Source organism: Maniola jurtina, chromosome 28 (genome assembly GCF_905333055.1).
Source record: "Maniola jurtina chromosome 28, ilManJurt1.1, whole genome shotgun sequence".
Classification (NCBI taxonomy): domain Eukaryota; kingdom Metazoa; phylum Arthropoda; class Insecta; order Lepidoptera; family Nymphalidae; genus Maniola; species Maniola jurtina.
The window spans coordinates 770,893-792,570 of record NC_060056.1 but is presented as its reverse complement, the minus strand read 5'-3'; the positions used below and the strand labels follow the sequence as shown (position 1 = coordinate 792,570).

General features: G+C 39.5%; 1 protein-coding gene across 2 annotated transcripts; it reads left to right on the top strand.

Annotated features, from left to right (window-relative positions):
- Positions 1-365: 365 nt before the first annotated feature.
- Positions 366-17,150, top strand: LOC123879485 (zinc finger protein 879-like). 2 transcript variants are annotated; one of them, XM_045927206.1, is made up of 12 exons: positions 366-760; positions 1,197-1,302; positions 2,751-2,849; positions 3,424-3,558; positions 4,339-4,537; positions 6,550-7,154; positions 7,427-7,632; positions 9,023-9,161; positions 10,018-10,191; positions 11,059-11,235; positions 12,993-13,190; positions 15,018-17,150. In XM_045927206.1, the coding sequence occupies exons 2-12, from the start codon at positions 1,231-1,233 to the stop codon at positions 15,204-15,206; spliced, it is 2,193 nt and encodes a 730-aa protein (XP_045783162.1). In that variant the 5' UTR covers positions 366-760; positions 1,197-1,230; the 3' UTR covers positions 15,207-17,150. The 2 variants fall into 2 exon arrangements, with proteins under 2 accessions (XP_045783162.1, XP_045783164.1); XM_045927208.1 differs by having other exon boundaries at positions 371-760; positions 1,222-1,302.
- The last annotated feature ends 4,528 nt before the right edge of the window (positions 17,151-21,678 follow it).

Sequence of the window (21,678 nt, the reverse complement as noted above, 5' to 3'; positions counted from 1 at the left end):
AGGCTGTGCAGTGGGGCCACTAAAAATTTTGAAATAAATTTCTTTATACATACAGCTCTGGTTTCTCGCATGGATCTAGGAATTTAGCACAGGTTCAGTCAGTTGGACAACAATGTTGGAACGTCTATAGTGGTTTTATTATTTTGACATTGAAGAACTTTTATAATTTGTTTTTGATTGTTATTCGTCTGTGGTCTTTCATCTTTGTTTTGGTCAGATTCCAGAGACATGCTACATCTCTGTCGGATTCCTGGTCTGTGGTTTTGGTTTGTATACATTTACTCTTTGGTTTGTTTCTCCAACTGGTATATAGTGATCTGTGGCTGCTGTCAATCAACTGTCAAATATCAATTATAGACCATAGATCGAAAAACAACCAAAACAATACCAAAAAAGCTTGAAAGATATAGTTGATTGATTGATATTATATCAATTTTTTCAAATATGGTGTGTTGTTGAAGTTGTTTATTATTAAATAACAATAATTGCCTAACACTTGAGTAAATTATAAAGAAGGCATCGACTAAGGCAGCCGAGGGTTGACTGTAATGTGGAAAACCATATTACAAATACTCAGTGATACATTGACCCTATGCCAGCGTTTTTGATGTTACTTTGAGGCACGGGTTTATCTGTTTGTACGTGCTTATCTCAGAAACTACCGTATATATTTTCTTGCGGCTTACATGCTCTAATGTGATCCAATGGATTAGTGGATTGTTTGAGAACGTATGTGGATAAGTTATAAAGATTTAAAGTGGTAAGTAGGTACTAAGTATGCGAAAATTGCGCTATCTTAAAGCTTTTTTGGCGAATGCTGTTTAAACTGTTAAAATCCTAATAATATTATAAATATGAAAGTGTGGATGTTTGGATGTTTGTTACTCAATTACGCTAAAACTACTGGATGGATTTGACTGAAAGGAATGGAAATAGATTATACCCAGGATTAACACATAGGCTACTATTTATCCCAGAAAATCTAAGAGTTCCTATGGGAACTCTTTGATTTTCCCGGATAAAAGGTAGCCTATGTCCTTCCCCGGGATGTAAGCTAACTCTGTACCTTTCATCAAAAATCGGTTAAACTGTTGGGCCGTGAAAAGCAGACAGACAGACACAGATGCACTTTCACATTTATAATATTATTATTAGTATAGTATGGATATGGATTTTGAATTTTTTGTATTCTACAGATGATAATAGTACAGAGATCTTCAGGTTAACAATATGGATAAGATGGAGCATGAAATACATTGCGAGCAGCAAAGTGCCAGATACTGGGAATCTTTGCCTGAACAGGTGAGTCATTCATTCAAATTGGGTTCAATTTCTGATTGTTAAACAATGATGTAGATGTGATAAATAATAATTAATACATTATAAAATATCTATATATTTATTACTATAAAGTATCTATTTATGTATTATAGCTGTGCCCGCGACTTCGTTCGCGTGGAATCAGCGCGCTTTATATAGCCACGGACGCTCAGGCGCGAGGCGTGTAGTACGTACTCTGTACGTTAAAAATGTTCGCCGTGATTCTTTAAATTGACATAACTTTTTTATTTATGAACCGATTGACATGAAATAAACACTTAATGTTAAGTGAAGCTTACTACAATATATTAGTGAAAACCGTATCTTAATCGAATAAGCCGTTTCTGATATTAGCGTGCACAAGCATACGGAAAAACAGACAAAAAAATTTTAATTACAATTTCGGGTTCGGCATCAATATAATAACAACCCCTGCTACTTTTTTTTATATATTTCCATTGTACAGACACCACTTTTCTACAATTTTATTATATGTATAGATAGTACGCATTTTTTCGTGAGCCTTATTTATATACTAAAATTACTTGCATATTATATAATATAACATAATACAGTGGACCCCCGGTAATCCGACAAACATTTTGCAGGGCAGTGTCGGACTATCGAATTTGTTGGATTATAGAGTACTGCCTAAGACACCCTATAGTCCGGAAATGTTTACAAAAGAGTACCTTCTTCTTCTTCTTTTTCTCTTTGGGCTGGTTTCCGCACTTAAACGTTTCCGTCTGTTGTGAGTGTGTTGCCCCTCCCCGCCGAAGTCTTCACTCCAGCCATCCAAGCTCGCTCCAGAAGCCAAGTAGACCGCCCAGGTTGCAGAGGACTTCATGGAAAAGAGTACCTTGTAATCCGACAAATTACAGATCCAATGATAAGATTCTATATGTTATATGTATAGATTTACTCTGAAGTACAAATCATGCTTCATTATGTATGTCAAATTTAGTAAATTAAACAATATTAACGTCATTGATGCTATAAAACTTGCAAAAAATAATAACTTTACATAAGGAAATAAGTATGTTCAAACAAATCTACATATTAAAATAAGAAGATTGTCAAAAATATTCAATAATAATACATGTAGCAATGTAATAGACATGTCGGATTACAGGGGGTGCCCGATTATACAGGGTTTATTAGTGTGATTAGTGTGATAACGTCTAAACATCTCTGGTCTGGTCTGGTAAGAGGCTACGGCCGTGGCTAGTTACCACCCTACCGACAGAGACGTGCCGCCAAGCGATTTAGCGTTCCGGTACGTGTAGAAACCAAAGGGTCTAATGCAATCTGCCGTACCCCGTCCAGGTTAGCCCACTTCCTTCTTAGACTGCATCATCACTTACCAGGTGAGATTGCAGTCATTGGCTAACTTGTGTCTGAATTAAAAAAAAAAACTTTTTCCTTTTCAGTTCTGCATGATATGCCTGGCCACCAGCGAAGAGTACAAGCTGTACCCAGCTAACATGTTTAACTTGGATGTGGAATTTAAACAGTTGACTGGAATTTCGGTTTGTTGTCTGTTAATTTATTTGTCCGTCTTCTCTCCCACTTGCTCATTTGTGAATATGTAAGAGTACAACTCGTGCTGTCTCGCTCATAGTTCGCGTGTACAAAACATGGCGCACGCAACAACCTGCTTGGGCTGCAACGCTGGTTGGGCTGGGATATATTTAAAAACCGGCCAAGTGCGAGTCAGTTTCGTGCACCGAGGGTTCTGTACTTGGACATTTTTTCCGACATGTTACACGACAAATCAAAAACTATTATTGCATAGAAATAAATAAAAATCTGTTTTAGAGTGTACATGTAAAGCCCTTTCATATGATACCCCACTTGGTATAGTTATCTTACTTTGAAAATTGAAATACATTTTAATTATTTTGTGTGACTTCACGGTTTCCAGATTTATTCCTTTACTTGTGCTATAAGACCTAACTACCCGCCAAACATGATTCTAGGTCAACGGGAAGTATCTCATAGGTTTTCTTGACAGACGCGACAGACGGACAGCCAAGTGATCCTATAAGGGTTCCGTTTTCCTTTTTGACGTACAGAGCCCTAACAAATGCTCTTTTATTACAGTTGCAAGATGACATGCAGTTTGCGCCACAGTTTTGCTCAGAATGTGCTCAGAGGCTGAGCAATTCCAGAAAATTCAGAGAGAAAAGTCTGAGGGCATATCATTTACTGTTGGGATTGTTTGAGAAGCATAAAACGGTAAGAGACTTATTATCTTCTAGAGGATGCCCGCGACTTCGATAGTTGGACTATGGAATTTGTCGGATTATATAAAGTAGGTACTGCCTAATACCCCATCTAATCCGGATTTTTACCTTACGGACGGTACGGAGTACCTTGTAATCTGACATATTATTATAGATCCAATGATAAGATTCTATAATTTATAATTTATTTAATAATCGGACAACACAGATCCATTAGTGTTAGTAACAAAAAACTTAAAAATTATGTTAGTACTTAAACACTAAGTAGTTAGTAACAATACAAACTTAAAAACTATGTTAGTACTTAAACTTCTATGTATAAAATTATGTATAACATACTTCAGAGTATGTATAACATTATATATACTCTGAAGTACAAATCATACTGCATGTATGTCAAATTTAGTAAATTCAATAATAATAGACTTGTTGGATTACAGGGGGTGCCGGATTACCGGGCGTCCACTGTAGATTAAACTAGATGATGCCCGCGACTTCGTCCGCGTGGTTTTAGGTTTTTCAAAGTCCCGTGGGAACTCTTTGATTTTCCGGGATAAAAAGTAGCTTATGTGCTAATCTTGGATATTATCTATCTCCATTCCAAATTTCAGCCAAATCCGTCCAGTAGTTTTTGCGTTAAGGAGTAACAAACACACACACAAACTTTCACATTTATAATATTAGTGTGATGTGATGGAGAAGCCATGAAATGCTAACAAACAGACGGACAGTTTTGCACCTATAATATTAATATGACATATTATGTTTTCAGTTAACAATGCAAATTATAAAGACAGTAGACAGAAAAGACAAGAAACTGGCATCTAACATAGCTAAGAAACTATACCAACCGAACCACTGCGATATGTACTTGATAGAAATGAAAAGAAATCAAGATTTGACTGTGTATCAAACTCAAGAAAACAATGTAAATACTGATGAAACAAAAGTTTTTCAAAATAAACCACAAGGTACTGAACGTATTATTAAATTACTATAGGATGCCCGCGACTTCGTCCACGTGGATTTAAGTTTTTAAAGATCCCGTGGGAACCATTTGATTTTCCGGGATGAAAAGTTGCCTATGTCAATTACAGGGACGGTACCAAATTTCATACGAATCGATCAAGTGGATGAGTATTTAGGAATCCCGCGGGAACTGTTTGTTTTCCGGGATAAAAAGTAGCCTATGTCCTTCCCCGGAATGTATCCTAAGTCTGTACAAAATTTCATTAAAACTGGTTCAGCGGTTGAGCCGTGAAAGCGTAACAGACAGACAGACAGATAGACAGACAGACAGACAGACACACTTTCGTATTTATAATATTAGTATGGATCGTATTACATTGTATATTTTTAGTAAAGCAGGCGTTATTTTGCGGAAGTCTTTGACATGCAAGGAACCAAAAGCTTAATTTGCTATAATCCGCCAAACCAACGAAATCTGTATGGTGCAACATGCAGCATGCGACATGCACCGCCCGCCCTCCCACTGATAAACATGCAGGAAAAGCCAGCCACCAAGCAAGTCACACGCAGCACCACCACGCAGCACCACACAAATTCCAACACCACTCGACGCGCGTTTCGCCCCGACACCGGAGCATCCTCAGGAGATGTAGACCTCACAATGTTTAATTGCACTTTACACCATACAGATTTCTTTGATTTGTCGGATTATAGCAAATTAAGCTTTTGGTTCCTAGTATTTTATATTTTAATAGCTTTAATTTTATTTTAATTAATAACTATCTGATGCCCGCGACTTCGTCCGCGCGCATTTATGTTTTCAAAATTCCCGTGGGAACTCTTTGGGGAACTATTTTTCGGGATAAAAAGACTATATCACTCTCCAGGCCTTTAACTAGAGCCTCAATAGCTCAACCGGTAAAGGAGTGGACTGAAAACCGAAAGGTCGACGGTTCAAACCCCGCCCGTTGCACTATTGTCGTACCTACTCCTAGCACAAGCCTGACGCTTAGTTGGAGAGGAAAGGGGAATATTACTCATTTAACATGGCTTATAGTCTTTTTTTTTTTTTTAAAAAAAACTATATCCATACAAAAAGTCACGTCGATTCGTTCCGTCGCGACGTGATTGAAGGTCAAACCAATTAACCAACAAACACTTTCGCATTTATGATACGGGTAGTGGCTAGTGAGGTAGTGACAATAATTGGTGTGTGAACATCTACTGAAGTAGAACTAGAGGATGCCCGCGACTTCGTCCGCGTGGATTTAGGTTTTTAAAAATCCCGTGGGAACTGTTTGATTTTCCGGGATAATGCCTATGTCAATTACAGGGACGCAAGCTACCTCGGTACCAAACATACAAATCGGTTAATCGAATGGGTTTTTAGGAATCCCGTGGGAACTCTTTGATTTTCGGGGATAATAAGTAGCCTAGGTTCGTCCCCGGGATATAAGCTAACTCTATAGCCGTCAGAATCGATTAAACCGTCGGGCCGTGAAAAGGTAGCAGACAGACAAACAGACAGACGCACTTTCGCATTTATTATACACTAGCTGATGCCCGCGACTTCGTTCGCGTGGATCCGTTCAGTTCGTTTCAGCCCAATCCGACCAGTAGTTTTTGCGTGAAGGAGTAACAAACATACACACACACACACACACACACACACACACACACACACACATACAAACTTTCGCCTTTATAATATTAGTGTGACTAGCCGATGCCCGCGACTTCGGCCGCGTAGACTTAGGTTTTTCGAAACCCCGTGGAACCTCTTCGATTTTCCGGGATAAAAAGTAGCTTATGTGCTAATCCAGAATATAATCTATCTCCATTCCAAATTTCAGCCAAATCCGTCCAGTAGTTTTTGCGTGAAGGAGTAACAAACATACACACACACACACACACACACATACAAAGTTTCGCCGTTATAATATTAGTGTGATTAGTGTGATAGTGTGATATTAAGTATTGATGTTTCTTGCAAATAAATAATTTCAATTCACAGACACAGTTACAGAACTAGAAATTAAGGATGAAGTCGAAGATCTACTTCCAAATAATGATGCTACTGACATTTTTAAAAATGAAATCGTCAATGAGCCTACAGTTAAAAGCAACAGAAATGATTTGGAATCAAGAGATTATGACATTGATATTGATGTTAGTGATGATAATATTAATGATTGTGATACGGATTTGGCTAAAGATCAACATGTTAAAAAAGAAAATCTAGACACAAAATCAGGCACAGTTAAAAATGATGCTAGAAAAAAAACAGCCACTCGTAAAGTTAATGCTTTGAAAAGGAAGAAGGCAATCAAATCAGAAAAACCGATTCGTGTCAGAAAGAGACCTGTCAAAAAGATTTTGACTAATGATGTAAAAGATGTGGTTGTTAGAAAAAGGAAGACTACAAAAAAGCCGCCAGTTAATAAATTAGACTTGAAATCGGTCGAAGAGGTGAAACTAACTGTGGAAGAGCAAAAAGCTGAAATAGAAAAGCGAAAAAATTTAGACAACTATACGAATTCGTGGTATAAATGTGATTTTTGTTACAAAGGATTCCACCGTTTGGAGCCTTATAACGCTCATATGGAAAGACACACAGATGTGAGTTGTTTTTAACCCCCACCCAAAAAGAGGGGTGTTATAAGTTTGACGTGTGTATCTGTCTGTGGCATCATAGCTCCTAAACTATTGAACCGATTTTAATTTAGTTTTTTTTTTTGTTTGAAAGGTGGCTTGATCGAGAGTGTTCTTAGCTATTATCCAAGAAAATCGGTTCAGCCGTTTGAAAGTTATCAGCTCTTTTCTAGTTACTGTAACCTTCACTTGTTGGGGGTGTTATAAATTTTTAATTTACACTTGTTAACCTGTTTCAGAAATTTGGTTTATTTGAATGTGAAGTATGCCACACTCGCTATAGAAGCGAAAGGCTCAAAAGAAAACATTTCAATTATAACCATTGCTATATGTATAAATGTACCGAGTGTCCGTATGTCACCACCCACCGAAATTCGGCAGTCCTCCACCAGCGCTGGCATGATGGCAAAGTTTACAAATGTATTCACTGTGATATGAAGTTTAGGTGAGTGTCCCCGTTTCTAAGGCTGCTTTTCCACCAGAGATGTGCTATGCAGCTATGCTACAAAGATGTGAAATCTACGCTACGAAAATATGTGACCGTTTCCATCAATACTATTGTCATGATTTTTACAATTTTATATTCTATAGCACGGCATTCGCAATATTTTTTGTATAATCTGTGAGTTTTGTAGTGGCAACATTAACTAGGATCTGATTGGCCAAATTAAAATAATCCAGTTTGCCACGCAAATGCTTTGGCCAATCAGAACGTAGAACTATCTTGGACGAATAGATTGTGGGGAAAGTGGGGAGAGTGAGAAATTTGAGAGAGGAAAACGAAAACGGAGCATTGAGCATTCATTCTAGTTGGTCAATCAGTAGAGAGAGCTTGTGTGTTAATTTGTACTAGTGATATAAGAAATATGGTGATCTATGTATTTAAGTTAGTAAAAGTGATAAACTGAAGTCTCTGGGTTTTGTATTTATCAAACTATGTAGCTGTGCGAGGAGGATGCGTTATGAAGATGCGCCGCCGCAAAGTAGCTGCGCGAGAAAGATGCGCAGCTCGAGCTATGCGATGTATCGATAGTAGGGGAGCGGTGAGAGCGACGCGGTGAGGAGAGGCGCTCACGCGTCCTGACGCGCCTGCACATAGCTACACCACTCGCGACGGCCCATAGCAGGCATCCATAGCACGAATCCTTCCATTGATCACACTAATATTATAAAGGCGAAAGTTTGTATGTGTGTATGTGTGTGTGTGTATGTTTGTTACTCCTTCACGCAAAAACTACTGGATGGATATGGCTGAAATTCGGAATGGAGATAGATAATATCCTGGATTAGCACATAGGCTACTTTTTATCCCGGGAAACCAAAGAGTTCCCACGGGATTTCGAAAAACCTAAATCCACGCGGATGAAGTCGCGGGGGTCAGCTAGTTACTGATAAGCATGAACACTTTCAGCGCTCGTGGTTCGAAATAACTTTTTCTAAGCTCAGCCTTAAGTTTCAGTTAAAACGAGACAGACTTATTCCAGCGGTATAACGCTGTCTCGTTCTAATAGCCTAAGGGTGCCTTTCCACCAGAGATGTGCTATGCTATGTTGCTATGGATGCGTTTGATATCCACCAATCATATTCATCGGTGCACATAGCTTACCACTGGTGGAAACGGATTCAACTAAGATATGTTTTTATATGGAAGGATGCGTGCTATGGATGCCTGCTATGGGCCGTCGCGAGTGGTGTAGCTATGTGCAGGCACGACAGGACGCGTGAGCGGCTCTCTCCTCACCGCGTCGCTCTCACCGCTTCCCTACTATCGATACATCGCATAGCTCGAGCTGCGCATCTTTCTCTTATTTCTTCAATAATTAAAATGATTTCAGTAAATGCTCGACACTGAAGTCGCACGAGCGTATAAAGCACCCTTCAGACTTCGTGTGCTCTCAGTGCGGTTTCTCTTTCATCGGTGAGAAGGGGCTGCGGTCGCATATGGACAAGAAACACCCCTTTGACGACACGGAGGTACTTTTTTAGGGTTCCGTACCTCAAAAAGAAAAACGGAACCCTTATAGGTTCACTTTGTTGTCTGTCCGTCTGTTAAGAAACCTATAGGGTACTTCCCGTTGACCTAGAATCATGAAATTTAGTAGGTAGGTAGGTCTTATAGCACAAGTACAGGAATAAATCTGAAAACCGCGAATTTGTGGTTATATCATTTAAAAAAAATTAAAATATGTTTCAATTTTCAAAATAAGATAACTATACCGAGTGGGGTATCATATGAAAGGGCTTTACCTGTACATTCTAAAACTGATTTTTATTTGTTTTTATGCATAATAGTTTTTGATTTATGCATTCGTGCAAAATGTTGGAAAAAATACCCCAGTACGAAACCCTCAGTGCGCGAGTCCGACTCGCACTTGGCCGGGTTTTTTAGTGGTCTGTACCTCAAAAAGAAAAACGGAACCCTTATAGGATCATTTTGTTGTCTGTATGTCTATCCGCTTGTCTTGTCTGTTAAGGGTAAACCTATAAATAAATAAATAAATAAATACTATACTATAGGGTACTTCCCGTTGATCTAGAATCATGAAATTTGGCAACTAGATAGGTCGAAAATCTCTGGAAAATCAGAAAACCGTGAATTGTGGTTACATCACAAAAAAAATTAAAATGTGTTCACAAGAATATAAATTTACTAAATCACATATAGATGGCTTTGTTGTCATTAACTTGCAGCCTTGCACATACAGACAGACAACAAAGTGATCCTATAAGGGTCCCGTTTTTCCTTTTCAGCTACGGAACCCTAAAAGAATAACATCATAATTCCTTTTCACGTCTTCAAGAACTAGTTATAACGTATGCACTATTCCAGAACTTAGCCGGTCCGTTGTGTGAGCCATGCAACATACGCTTCGCTTCCGAAGACGCGTACATGCAACACATGTTCGCGTCCCCCAAACACGCCTCTGCCGAACTACTCCGACCCAACTGTCCGCTGCAGAACAGAACCACCACTACTAATCAAAAGCCCATCGATTGCGAACAGGTGAGTTGTATTGTATATACACTATTACAGAACTTAGCCGGTCCGTTGTGTGAGCCATGCAACATACGCTTCGCTTCCGAAGACGCGTACATGCAACACATGTTCGCGTCCCCCAAACACGCCTCTGCCGAACTACTCCGACCCAACTGTCCGCTGCAGAACAGAACCACCACTACTAATCAAAAGCCCATCGATTGCGAACAGGTGAGTTGTATTGTACATACACTATTCCAGAACTTAGCCGGTCCGTTGTGTGAGCCATGCAACATACGCTTCGCTTCTGAAGCCGCGTACATGCAACACATGTTTGTTTACTCCAAAATATATTCTCTTTATGAATGTACAGGTAAAGCCCTTTCATATGATACCCCACGTGGTATAGTTATCTTACTTTGAAAATTGAAACACATTTAAATATTTTTTTCTATGTAATGTAACCACAAATTCGCAGTTTTCAGATTTATTCCTTTACTTGTGCTATAAGACCTACCTACCTATCAAATTTCATGGTTCTAGGTCAACTGGAAGTACCCTATAGGTTTCTTGACAGACATACAGACAGACAACAAGGTGATCCTAGAAGGGTTCCGTTTTTCCTTTTGAGGTACGGACCTTAAAAACTGCCATTCCCCTTCCAGGTTAGCCCGCTTCCATCTTAGACTGCATCATCACTTACCACCAGGTGAGATTGCAGTCAAGGGCTAACCTGTATCTGAAATTTAAAAAAAAAATCGCCCTTCGGATTATAGTCTGTTGAGCAGTATGACTCAATCAATCAATCAGCCTGTTTGCGTCCAAGTGATCCTTATGGGTTCCGTTTTTCCTTTTGAGGTACGGAGCCCTAAAAAAAATCTTCCTCTTTTTCAGTGTGGTATGAGACTGCTGGGTGTTCGCAGATACGAAATGCACTTTAGGGCGAAGCACCCGGACAAGACTCGCAGCCAGTTCCCGAAGGGGAGCCCCAAACAACCACGTGATAAGTCCAGAGCTGTTATGAAGTCCCGCCCCAAGGCTGTGTGCGAAAAGTGCGGGAAAGTATACCCGGTAAGATATTATAGTCATTATATTATAGGTCTGTCGTAGAACCGACGGCCGATGGGGCAGACGTGTTCTGGAGTGGAGACCGCGTACCGGTAAGCGCAGTGTGGGACGACCTCCAGCCCGCTGGACCGATGACCTGAAGAAGGTGGCGGGGAGCGGGTGGATGAGGAAGGCGGAGGACCGTGTTTGGTGGCGCGCTCTTGGAAAGGCCTATGTCCAGCAGTGGACGCATACAGGCTGATGGATGGATGGATGGATGATATTATAGGTATACATTTACATCCACACTAATATTATAAATGCGAAAGTGTGTCTGTCTGTCTGTCTGCTACCTTTTCTCGGCCCAACAGTTTAACCGGTTCTGACGAAATTTAGTACAGGGTTAGCTTATATCCCGGGGACGGACATAGGCTACTTTTTATCCCTGAAAATCAAAGAGTTCCCACGGGATTCCTAAAGACCCATCCGCTTAACCGATTTGTATGGGTACCGAGGTAGCTTGCGTCCCTGTAATTGACGTAGGCATTTTATCCCGGAAAATCAAACAGTTCCCACGATGTAAAAAACAATTTTTAAGTATTGAAAGTCAATAGTTTCCTAAAGAATCCAGCTCTGTAATAAAGTTCCACCCCAAAGCTGTGTGCGAAAAGTGCGGGAAAGTATACCCGGTGAGATAAATAAATGGACTGTGATCACACGACGTCGCGTCATTTGCAAGTTACAACGACTTCGTGTGGACCCCAGTTTCGAAGGAGATTTCCAAGTACAGTAGAGCCTCGATAATCCGTACTCTGAACAATCCGAACGCCGCTGTAATCCGAACTGCCGACTGCCCCTCTCTCTCCCTTACCGTGACCGCTGATCTTATATGTATTTTGTTACGCAAGAGACTGACGAGTCTGGGAATGACGAGTCTTTTGTTGACAATACTTCAGCTTTAAATGTCAAGAAAATTCCTCATTCACAAGCACTGAATACTTGTTTAGATTGGGCTGATGAAAATGACTTGTCTTTATCCGAAAAGATGATGCTGCGTAATTTGTGGGACAAAGCCTTTTTTTGGTCAATAAATAGAACCCGCCAAACTAAAATTGATGACTTTATGAATAAGTAACGTATTTTGTGGTTTAAATATGTGTTTTATAGTACCTGAATAAATATTTTTTGTCAAAATATATTTGCATTTTTTTTAACATACTGTAATCCGAACGCTCCGTGAGTCCGAACAGGGGTTATTTTTTGGTAGTTCGGATTATCGAGGCTCTACTGTAATAATTATAATCCGCGTAATAAATGCAACGCTATAGCACAACACCACCTCAAAGCTATGTGTGAAAAATGCGCTCTTGGTGAGATAAATAAATAAAATGCATTCACGCGACGTCGCGTTATTTGCAACTTGCCCGCGACTTCGCGAAGATTTAAGTACATATTTGAAAATTCCATTAAAACTCTTTGATTTTCCGTTATAAAAGTAACGTATAAGTACGTCCATTAAGCTATCTCTGTACCTCCAAGTGAAAAAGTAACAGATAGAGTTACATAGCACATTATCAGTCAATTTTCTAATGTTATGTAATGAACATCACGCGATGTCGCGCGATTCACATAATTGATATCAGCGTGGACACCGAAAATAAATTACTAATGTGTCTACGGTAGCCCACGCGCCTTCAACATATGTATCACGCGATGTCGCGTGACGGACCAAATAGATATCACTCGATGTCGCGTGATGTAATTTTTTTACGTGTCCACAGACGTCGAGGCGTCTAATTCAGCACATGCAAATGCACACTGGAGAGAAACTGTACAAATGTACGATATGCGATAAGGGCTTCACCACGAATATGTCTCTAAGGATCCACGAGATGAGGCATAGCGGGAAGAACAGCTTCCAGTGTGATGTGTGCCTCAAGGTGCTGTCGAACCCTGCGAACCAACGGCGACACATGCTGGTGAGTGGTCGTCATCTTAAGGCGTACAGTATTATGCTGAGTAGAGACCTTTTTTTCGGGTTGTGTCAGACATGACATAGTTTATTCTAGCCTCTTTGGTGCAGTGGTAAGCGCTGTGGTCTTATTAGTGGGAGGTTCTGGGTTCGATTCCCGGCAGGGGTCTGGTCTGGCGGGAGGCTTCGGCCGTGGCTAGTTACATTCCAAAGCAAGCAAAGCCGTGCCGCCAAGCGAGTTAGCGTTTCGGTACGATGCCGTGTAGACAGGGACGGATCTTGAATTTGTGGGGCCCTGGGCTAATACCGCTTAGGGGCCCTACCTAATTACTCAACTAATTGCATAGAACTAATTGCCATTTTGACGAGAAACTGTTTTCTGTTTGAAACACGGGTTGATTGATCGTAGTGTTGCCAACCTTATGATCGGATTTTTTTATTGACAATATCGTCTATTGGTTTCGGTTCGGTTGGGGGCCCTCTGTATTCGCGGGGCCCTGGGCTGCAGCCCAAAAAGCCTTTAAGTAGATCCGCCCCTGCGTGTAGAGACCAAAGGGTTATGGGTTTTAATAATTGCCATACCCTTTCCAGGTTATCATCCATCTTAGACTGCATTATCACTTTCCACCTGGTGAGATTGCAGTCAAGGGCTAACTTGTATTTGAATAATGTTATAAATTAAACTGTTGTCATTAACTTGCTGTGTTTCACATAAAAATATTAAAATATCTTAACAGTCTTATATAAACAGTTTTTTACCCGACTGCGGCAAAGCCAAGGAAGGGTTATGACTAGCAATCTATGTATGTATGTATGTTTGTATCCAGATTCTGTGTGTTCCACCGTAGCGCCTAAACTACTGGGCCGATTTTGATGAATGAGGTGTCAATTGATTCGTTGTAAAGGTCCGGGTGACATAGGCTTTATACGAAAAAAATTGACCTAACGGATGTTACATCAAAAAAAGTGGAGGTCTCCAAATTTTTTTTTGCTATTCTATCAAGTGGGATGTCAAATGAAAGAGGAGATAATTCTGAGCTCATGAATGTAAATGTACAACAATTCAAATTCAAATTATTTTTATTCAATTAAACTTTTACAAGTGCTTTTGAATCGTCAAAATAATCTACTACTGGTTCGGAATGCTGTTCCTACCGAGAAGAACCAGCAAGAAACTCGGCGGTTGCTCTTTTCAAATGTACAATTTACAATAATATGCCATACTGTATACAAGCAATTGCAGCGCCGTGTATTGCTGGAGCGCATCAAATCCAAGCTTTTTTGTCATTTACATAATCTTCGATTGTATAATAAGCTTTTTTCAGGAGCATACTTTTAATAGATTTTTTAAACTTGTGTAAAGGCAAGTCTAAAATTGATTGTGGAATTTTATTATAAAATATTACACTCATTCCCACAAACGATTTTCCAACTTTCCTGAGGCGGAGCGTAGGATATGCGAGCCTATCACGGTTTCTAGTTTGCCGGTCGTGGAAATCACCGATTTTTTTGTAACTATGAATAACATATACCAAGCGACAGAAAAACAATTTTATTCTTATACTAGCTGGCGCCCGCGACTTCGTCCGCGTGGATTTAGGTTTTGCGAAATCCCGTAGAAACTAGTAGGATAAAAAGTAGCCTATGTGCTAATCCAAGATATTTTCTACCTCCATTCCAAATTTCAACCAAATCCGTTCAGTTGTTATTGCGTGAAAGAGTAACAAACATACACACAAACTTTCGCCTTTATAATATTAGTGTGATTTCAGCGTTTATTAAGATGATCGCAGTCAAGTTTATCTTGTTTTAATTACTGCTTGTTTTGTTACAGCTGCATGAAGACTCGAGGCCTCTCTACGAATGCAGTCATTGTGGCAAGTCCTTCACGAGCGCGGCTGGGCGCGACTTGCACGTGTCGCACGTGCACTTCCACGTGCCGCGGCCCAAGCGCAACCGCCGCGTCCGACGCGACAGAGCCGACGCGGGACACAGCGCCGACACTAGCGACTCGCGAGACTAGTCACTGTTACTCGTGTAATAACACAGCCAAGACAATAATAAACTGTGGTTCATATGAATAAGGTACCAGGAAAACATAGGCTAGGAGATCTTGTACCTGCGCAGTGGGCGATTTTCAGTGGATCACTAGCGACTCGCGAAACTAGTCACTGTTACTTGTGTAATAACACAGCCAAGACAATAATAAACTGTGGTTTATATGAATAAAGTACCAGGAAAACATAGGAAGCTAGATCTTGTACCTGCGCAGTGGGCGATTTTCAGTGGATCACTAGCGACTCGCGAGACTAGTCACTGTTACTGGTGTAATAACACAGCCAAGACAATAATAAACTGTGGTTCATATGAATAAGGTACCAGGAAAACATAGGCTAGGAGATCTTGTACCTGCGCAGTGGGCGATTTTCAGTGGATCACTAGCGACTCGCGAAACTAGTCACTGTTACTTGTGTAATAACACAGCCAAGACAATAATAAACTGTGGTTTATATGAATAAAGTACCAGGAAAACATAGGAAGCTAGATCTTGTACCTGCGCAGTGGGCGATTTTCAGTGGATCACTAGCGACTCGCGAGACTAGTCACTGTTACTCGTGTAATAACACAGCCAAGACAATAATAAACTGTGGTTTATATGAATAAAATACCAGGAAACATAGGCTAGGCTAGATCTTGTACCTGCGCAGTGGGCGAATTTCAGTGGATCACTAGCGACTCGCGAGACTAGTCACTATTACTTGTGTAATAACACAGCCAAGACAATAATAAACTGTGGTTTATATGAATAAAGTACCAGGAAAACATAGGAGGCCAGATCTTGTACCTGCGCAGTGGGCGATTTTCAGTGGATCACTAGCTACTCGCGAGACTAGTCACTATTACTGGTGTAATAACACAGCCAAGACAATAATAAACTGTGGTTCATATGAATAAGGTACCAGGAAAACATAGGCTAGGAGATCTTGTACCTGCGCAGTGGGCGATTTTCAGTGGATCACTAGCGACTCGCGAAACTAGTCACTGTTACTTGTGTAATAACACAGCCAAGACAATAATAAACTGTGGTTTATATGAATAAAGTACCAGGAAAACATAGGAAGCTAGATCTTGTACCTGCGCAGTGGGCGATTTTCAGTGGATCACTAGCGACTCGCGAGACTAGTCACTGTTACTCGTGTAATAACACAGCCAAGACAATAATAAACTGTGGTTTATATGAATAAAATACCAGGAAACATAGGCTAGGCTAGATCTTGTACCTGCGCAGTGGGCGAATTTCAGTGGATCACTAGCGACTCGCGAGACTAGTCACTATTACTTGTGTAATAACACAGCCAAGACAATAATAAACTGTGGTTTATATGAATAAAGTACCAGGAAAACATAGGAGGCTAGATCTTGTACCTGCGCAGTGGGCGATTTTCAGTGGATCACTAGCGACTCGCGAGACTAGTCACTATTACTGGTGTAATAACAGCCAAGACAATAATAAACTGTGGTTCATATGAATAAGGTACCAGGAAAACATAGGAGGCTAGATCTTGTACCTGCGCAGTGGGCGATTTTCAGTGGATCACTAGCGACTCGCGAGACTAGTCACTGTTACTTGTGTAATAACACAGCCAAGGCAATAATAAACTGTGGTTCATATGAATAAGGTACCAGGAAAACATAGGAGGCTAGATCTTGTACCTGCGCAGTGGGCGATTTTCAGTGGATCACTAGCGACTCGCGAGACTAGTCACAATGAGTCAAATTACACCATGCCTCAAGGCTCAAAAGGTCTAGAAGCCAGAGCCGTGAAGCCAGTTGAAAAATATATATACCTTGTTCATCGAGCTAATTCACTAATTTACTTTAAAAAACCGGCCAAGTGCGAGTCAGACTCGCGCACTGAGGGTCCCGCACTTGGGTATTTTTCCAACATTTTTCACGATAAATCAAAAACTATATTTTATACATAAAAATAAATAAAAATCTGTTTTAGGATGTACAGGTATGATACCCCACTTGGTATAGTTATCTTACTTTGAAAATTGAAATATTTTAATTTTTTTAAAATGATGTAACCACAAATTCGCAGTTTTCAGATTTATTCCTGTACTTGTGCTATAAGACCTACTTACCTGCCAAATTTCATGATTCTAGGTCAACGGGAAGTACCCTATAGGTTTCTTGACAGACACGACGGACAGACGGACAGACAGACAGACAGACAACAAAGTGATCCTATAAGGGTTCCGTTTTCCCTTTTGAGGTACGGAACCCTAAAAATGGCGCGTGAGAAGTCATTTTGTGCGGACTGTTCAGTATAATACAATTTTAAGTACTGAAAAAATATTATGTAAATATGAAATAAAGTTATATTATCAAACCAATGTTTTTTTTCATTTCGTCTTCCGAACTGAATTCTTGTAAAGGGTTTGCTAACCTAAGGCCTCATACGAGAGCTTTTTAACGTCCGTTAAAAAAAGCGTTCAAATAGAACAAACGCATTCCCAAGTATCTGTTCACACGTCAACGCTTTATTATCGCGCACTGTTGTATTTCCAGCGCAACGCCGGGTTTTAAGAGGGGTCTCTCCGTCACTCGTTTCATACAATCGTAGTTCCAATTTCATTTGAATATTAAGCAACCAAAGTCCATGAAATTTTGCAGACATATTCTAGAAACTTTTTTTTTTTTTTGAGGGATGCCTTATCATGCGATCAGTCGGTGGACTATGAGCAGATTGGTTGGAGGAAGTTGGCGTTCATTAGGAGAAAACTTCCCCAGCGGGAAAATTTCATTTGAATATTAAACAACCAAAGTCCATGAAATTTTGCACACATATTCTAGAAACTAATATCTATGTCTGTGGTTTTCCAGATTTCCGTTAAAATATTCGGTTTCAAAGTTACGCGTTCTTAAAAATTCACATACAAATCTTTGAGCGCCTGTAATTTTAAAACTACACATGTTTATAAAAATCTAAAAGACCAGACAGATATTAGTTTCTAGAATATGTGTGCAAAATTTCATGGACTTTGGTTCCTTAATATTCAAATGAAATTGGAACTACGATTGTATGAAACGAGTGACGGAGAGAGCCCTCTTAACGCAACGCTTTTTTTAACGCTCGTGTGAATTAGAGCTAAAGGTTACAATTTAAAAAAAACGCATAAATTGTTTATAAACATTTATTTACTTACTAAATGAGAACCAATATGATTAACATTATGGCCAAATGTCCATTAATAGTTTTGCAGAATTTAGTTTTTGACAAGAAAGAAAAACTTGCAAAGCAGATACTTCATCGCTTAAGTTCTAACACCACGTCAAAAAAAAAAACTAGCCATTATACTCCATCCAGGAATAGATGTTAGTATAGCACTCTCTCTTTTACGTAATCCCTACAAATGAGAGAGACAAAAATCTCAATGGGCGTTAACCATTTTGAGTCAACAACCAATCACAAACGAAACCTATGTTTGCATCAATGTTTTTTGAAAACATGTTTGCGATTGGTCGGTATGCTCTAACTTCTGAGGCCAATAATCACAGTGGGCGTCAACGATTTTGAGTCCATCAACCAATCACAAACATGTTTTCAAAAAACATTCGGAATTCAATTCCAATTTTTAAAGAAAACATTCGAAATTCAAACCAAACCTAGTTTCGTAAGGGCAAACCATACTTGTGATATGACAGTTGAAACATATAATAGGCGAGTCCCCAAAATTTATACGCGTGGTCTTAGAACTTAGGGCGATTACGCACTGCATCCGATCCGAATCCGTGAAAATACGTTCCGAAGTAGTCATAGAACTATTTGTATGGCAGCTCACGCACCAGCTCCGACTTCCGTCATCCGAGTTCTCCGTCATCCGTGAGAATATCTCGGATGTGCCTCGGATTCAAATCGGACGTATGACGTAGATATGTCAAAGATGTCCACTGAATAGCTTGGACGTGGATCAGAGATCGGATTAGTGCGTAATCAATATCCGAGTATATGGCCACCATGGCCTAAGTGCCGGTCGTTTCTCCCGTCATGCTTCCCTGAACGGATTCATACGTAGGTCTCGTCACGGCTAAAGTGCCTGCAGTATTAGAACCAAATGGTTTGGCACGTAGCGATGGCAAGAGACCAGACGGTATGACTCTGGTTCCGTGGAAACAAGGAAGGCCGCTTGTATGGGATGCCACGTGTGTTGATACACTGGCGCTGTCTCACATACAGGTGACCTCCGTGGCGGCCGGAACGGCAGCCACTAAGGCAGAAACGGCCAAGAGGCGCAAATATGAAAATATAGAAAATAATTTCATATTTGTGCCTTTTGGAGTGGAGACCATGGGTTCGTGGGGCGAGGATGCCAGATCCTTGTTTAAGGACCTGTCATCCCGTCTTGTGGAGTCCACGGATGACCGGAGGTCTGGCAGCATATTAGTCTGGCCATTCAACGAGGTAACGCAGCCAGCGTTCTGGGCACCCTGCCTCGTTACAGTGATTTGGATGATATTTTTGTTTTATAATTTTTATATTTAAGTATTTTTAATATTTGTGAAAATATGTATTATTACTTTCTTATATTTGATATCCGAGTTTATTATATCAAATCGGATGAATGCGTAACCGCCCTTAACCCAAAAAATAAATATATTGAACAAGTTTCTTACATGCTATGACTCCTTATTAGATACTTAACAAAGCAAAGGCGAAACAATTTTGGCTTATTCTTTTTTTTCCCAATTTCTAAATTAAAATGACAGGTATAAATCTAGTGCTATCCTCTTTCGCATGGAGTATTGTGAAAAGGATAGCGATACATTTAGATCTGTCATTTTAGTTAAGAGATGTACACTTTGTTCACTATAACTTGTCCCCTGCCGTTATGTTGGTAACATTACATTGTTTGTTTTATAACTTAGACTTTTTTTTGAAAGAATATATATAAGAAATATATAGTAGCCATGCTAATCAAGACTAATACTCCCCCAAAAATATGCCACTTTTACAATTTTTATTGCTACTAGAAAGGTTTCAACCCCTGTAATAAATCAAAAATATGCCACTTTTACAATTTTTATTGCTACTAGAAAGGTTTCAACCCCTGTAATAAATCAAAAATATGCCACTTTTACAATTTTTATTGCTACTAGAAAGGTTTCAACCCCTGTAATAAATCAAAAATATGCCACTTTTACAATTTTTATTGCTACTAGAAAGGTTTCAACCCCTGTAATAAATCAAAAATATGCAACTTTTACAATTTTTATTGATGGACATTTGGCTAATAGCTCGAACCACGGGTTCAATCACAAAACTTGAAATATTTTATATGTCTAGACTGATTGTCTCTATAACTTAGGCAGATATGTTAAGAGCGCACTCCAACAGACGAGAGAATGGCAACAAGTTCGACATGGATATAGTAATGTCTTCAAATTACTTTTACTGATGATTTTGTATTAAAATTAAATTTTGTTTTGAATAATTAATTTAAACAGTTGATTTTGTGATAACATTCATGAAAAATTCTAATACCTTAAGAAAAATAAATTTTGCAAGCCCATTGTAATGTTTAATACTTAAGATGCATGAGACGGGTCTGCCCGCGAAGTTCAATTTGGTTTTTCACAATTTGTAAATTAATACGACAAAGTAGGCTTATGGCTAATTCCGACAATGGCAGTATAATCTTCACAGGATTAGGTACATAAAAATCTTTACTTGAAAGTGTTCAGTTATGTTTGCGGAGATTGGCCTATAAGAGTTTTATCGAATTTGATAACACGATTCTCTCGTCCGTGGAGATGGCGCCTAACACTTCAATTTTTTTTAAGAAATAAATTAAAAAAAAAAATACGCTGGACCGCGCTAACACAGTGCAAAGAAAAAGATCAAAATCACTTACATTTCTAAATAACACATATGAATTAACTGTGAACCGGAAGTGGGGACAGTTAAATCACACAAAAATAGATCGCGTCATGAAAGTTGAAACTAGCTTTCACCTCTCTTTAAGGGGCATGAGACGGATCTGCCCGCGAAATTCAAATTCAATTTGGTTTGTCGCAATTTGTAAACTAATACGACAAAGTATCATCTCCACATGTTTAGATAAGAATCTTTACTTGAAAGGGTCCAGTTTAAGAAATTAGTCATAGTATCGACTAATTTCTTAAACTGAACACTTTCAATTGAAGATTTTTATAAAAACCTGTGGAGATGATACTGCCATTGGCGCAATTAGTACCATAAGCCAGCCTACTTTGTCGTATTAGTTTACAAATTGCGAAAAACCAAATTAAATTTGAATTTCGCGGGCAGAACCGTCTCATCATCCTTTTAGTAGCAGAGACTCACATGACGGATGACAGGACAGTTAAATTTAAAGGGTATAATGTATATTTCACTAACCACCCAGATGGAACATCGCATGCAGGCGCCGCCGTAATAATAAAAGAAAATATTAAACAACATGTACTTC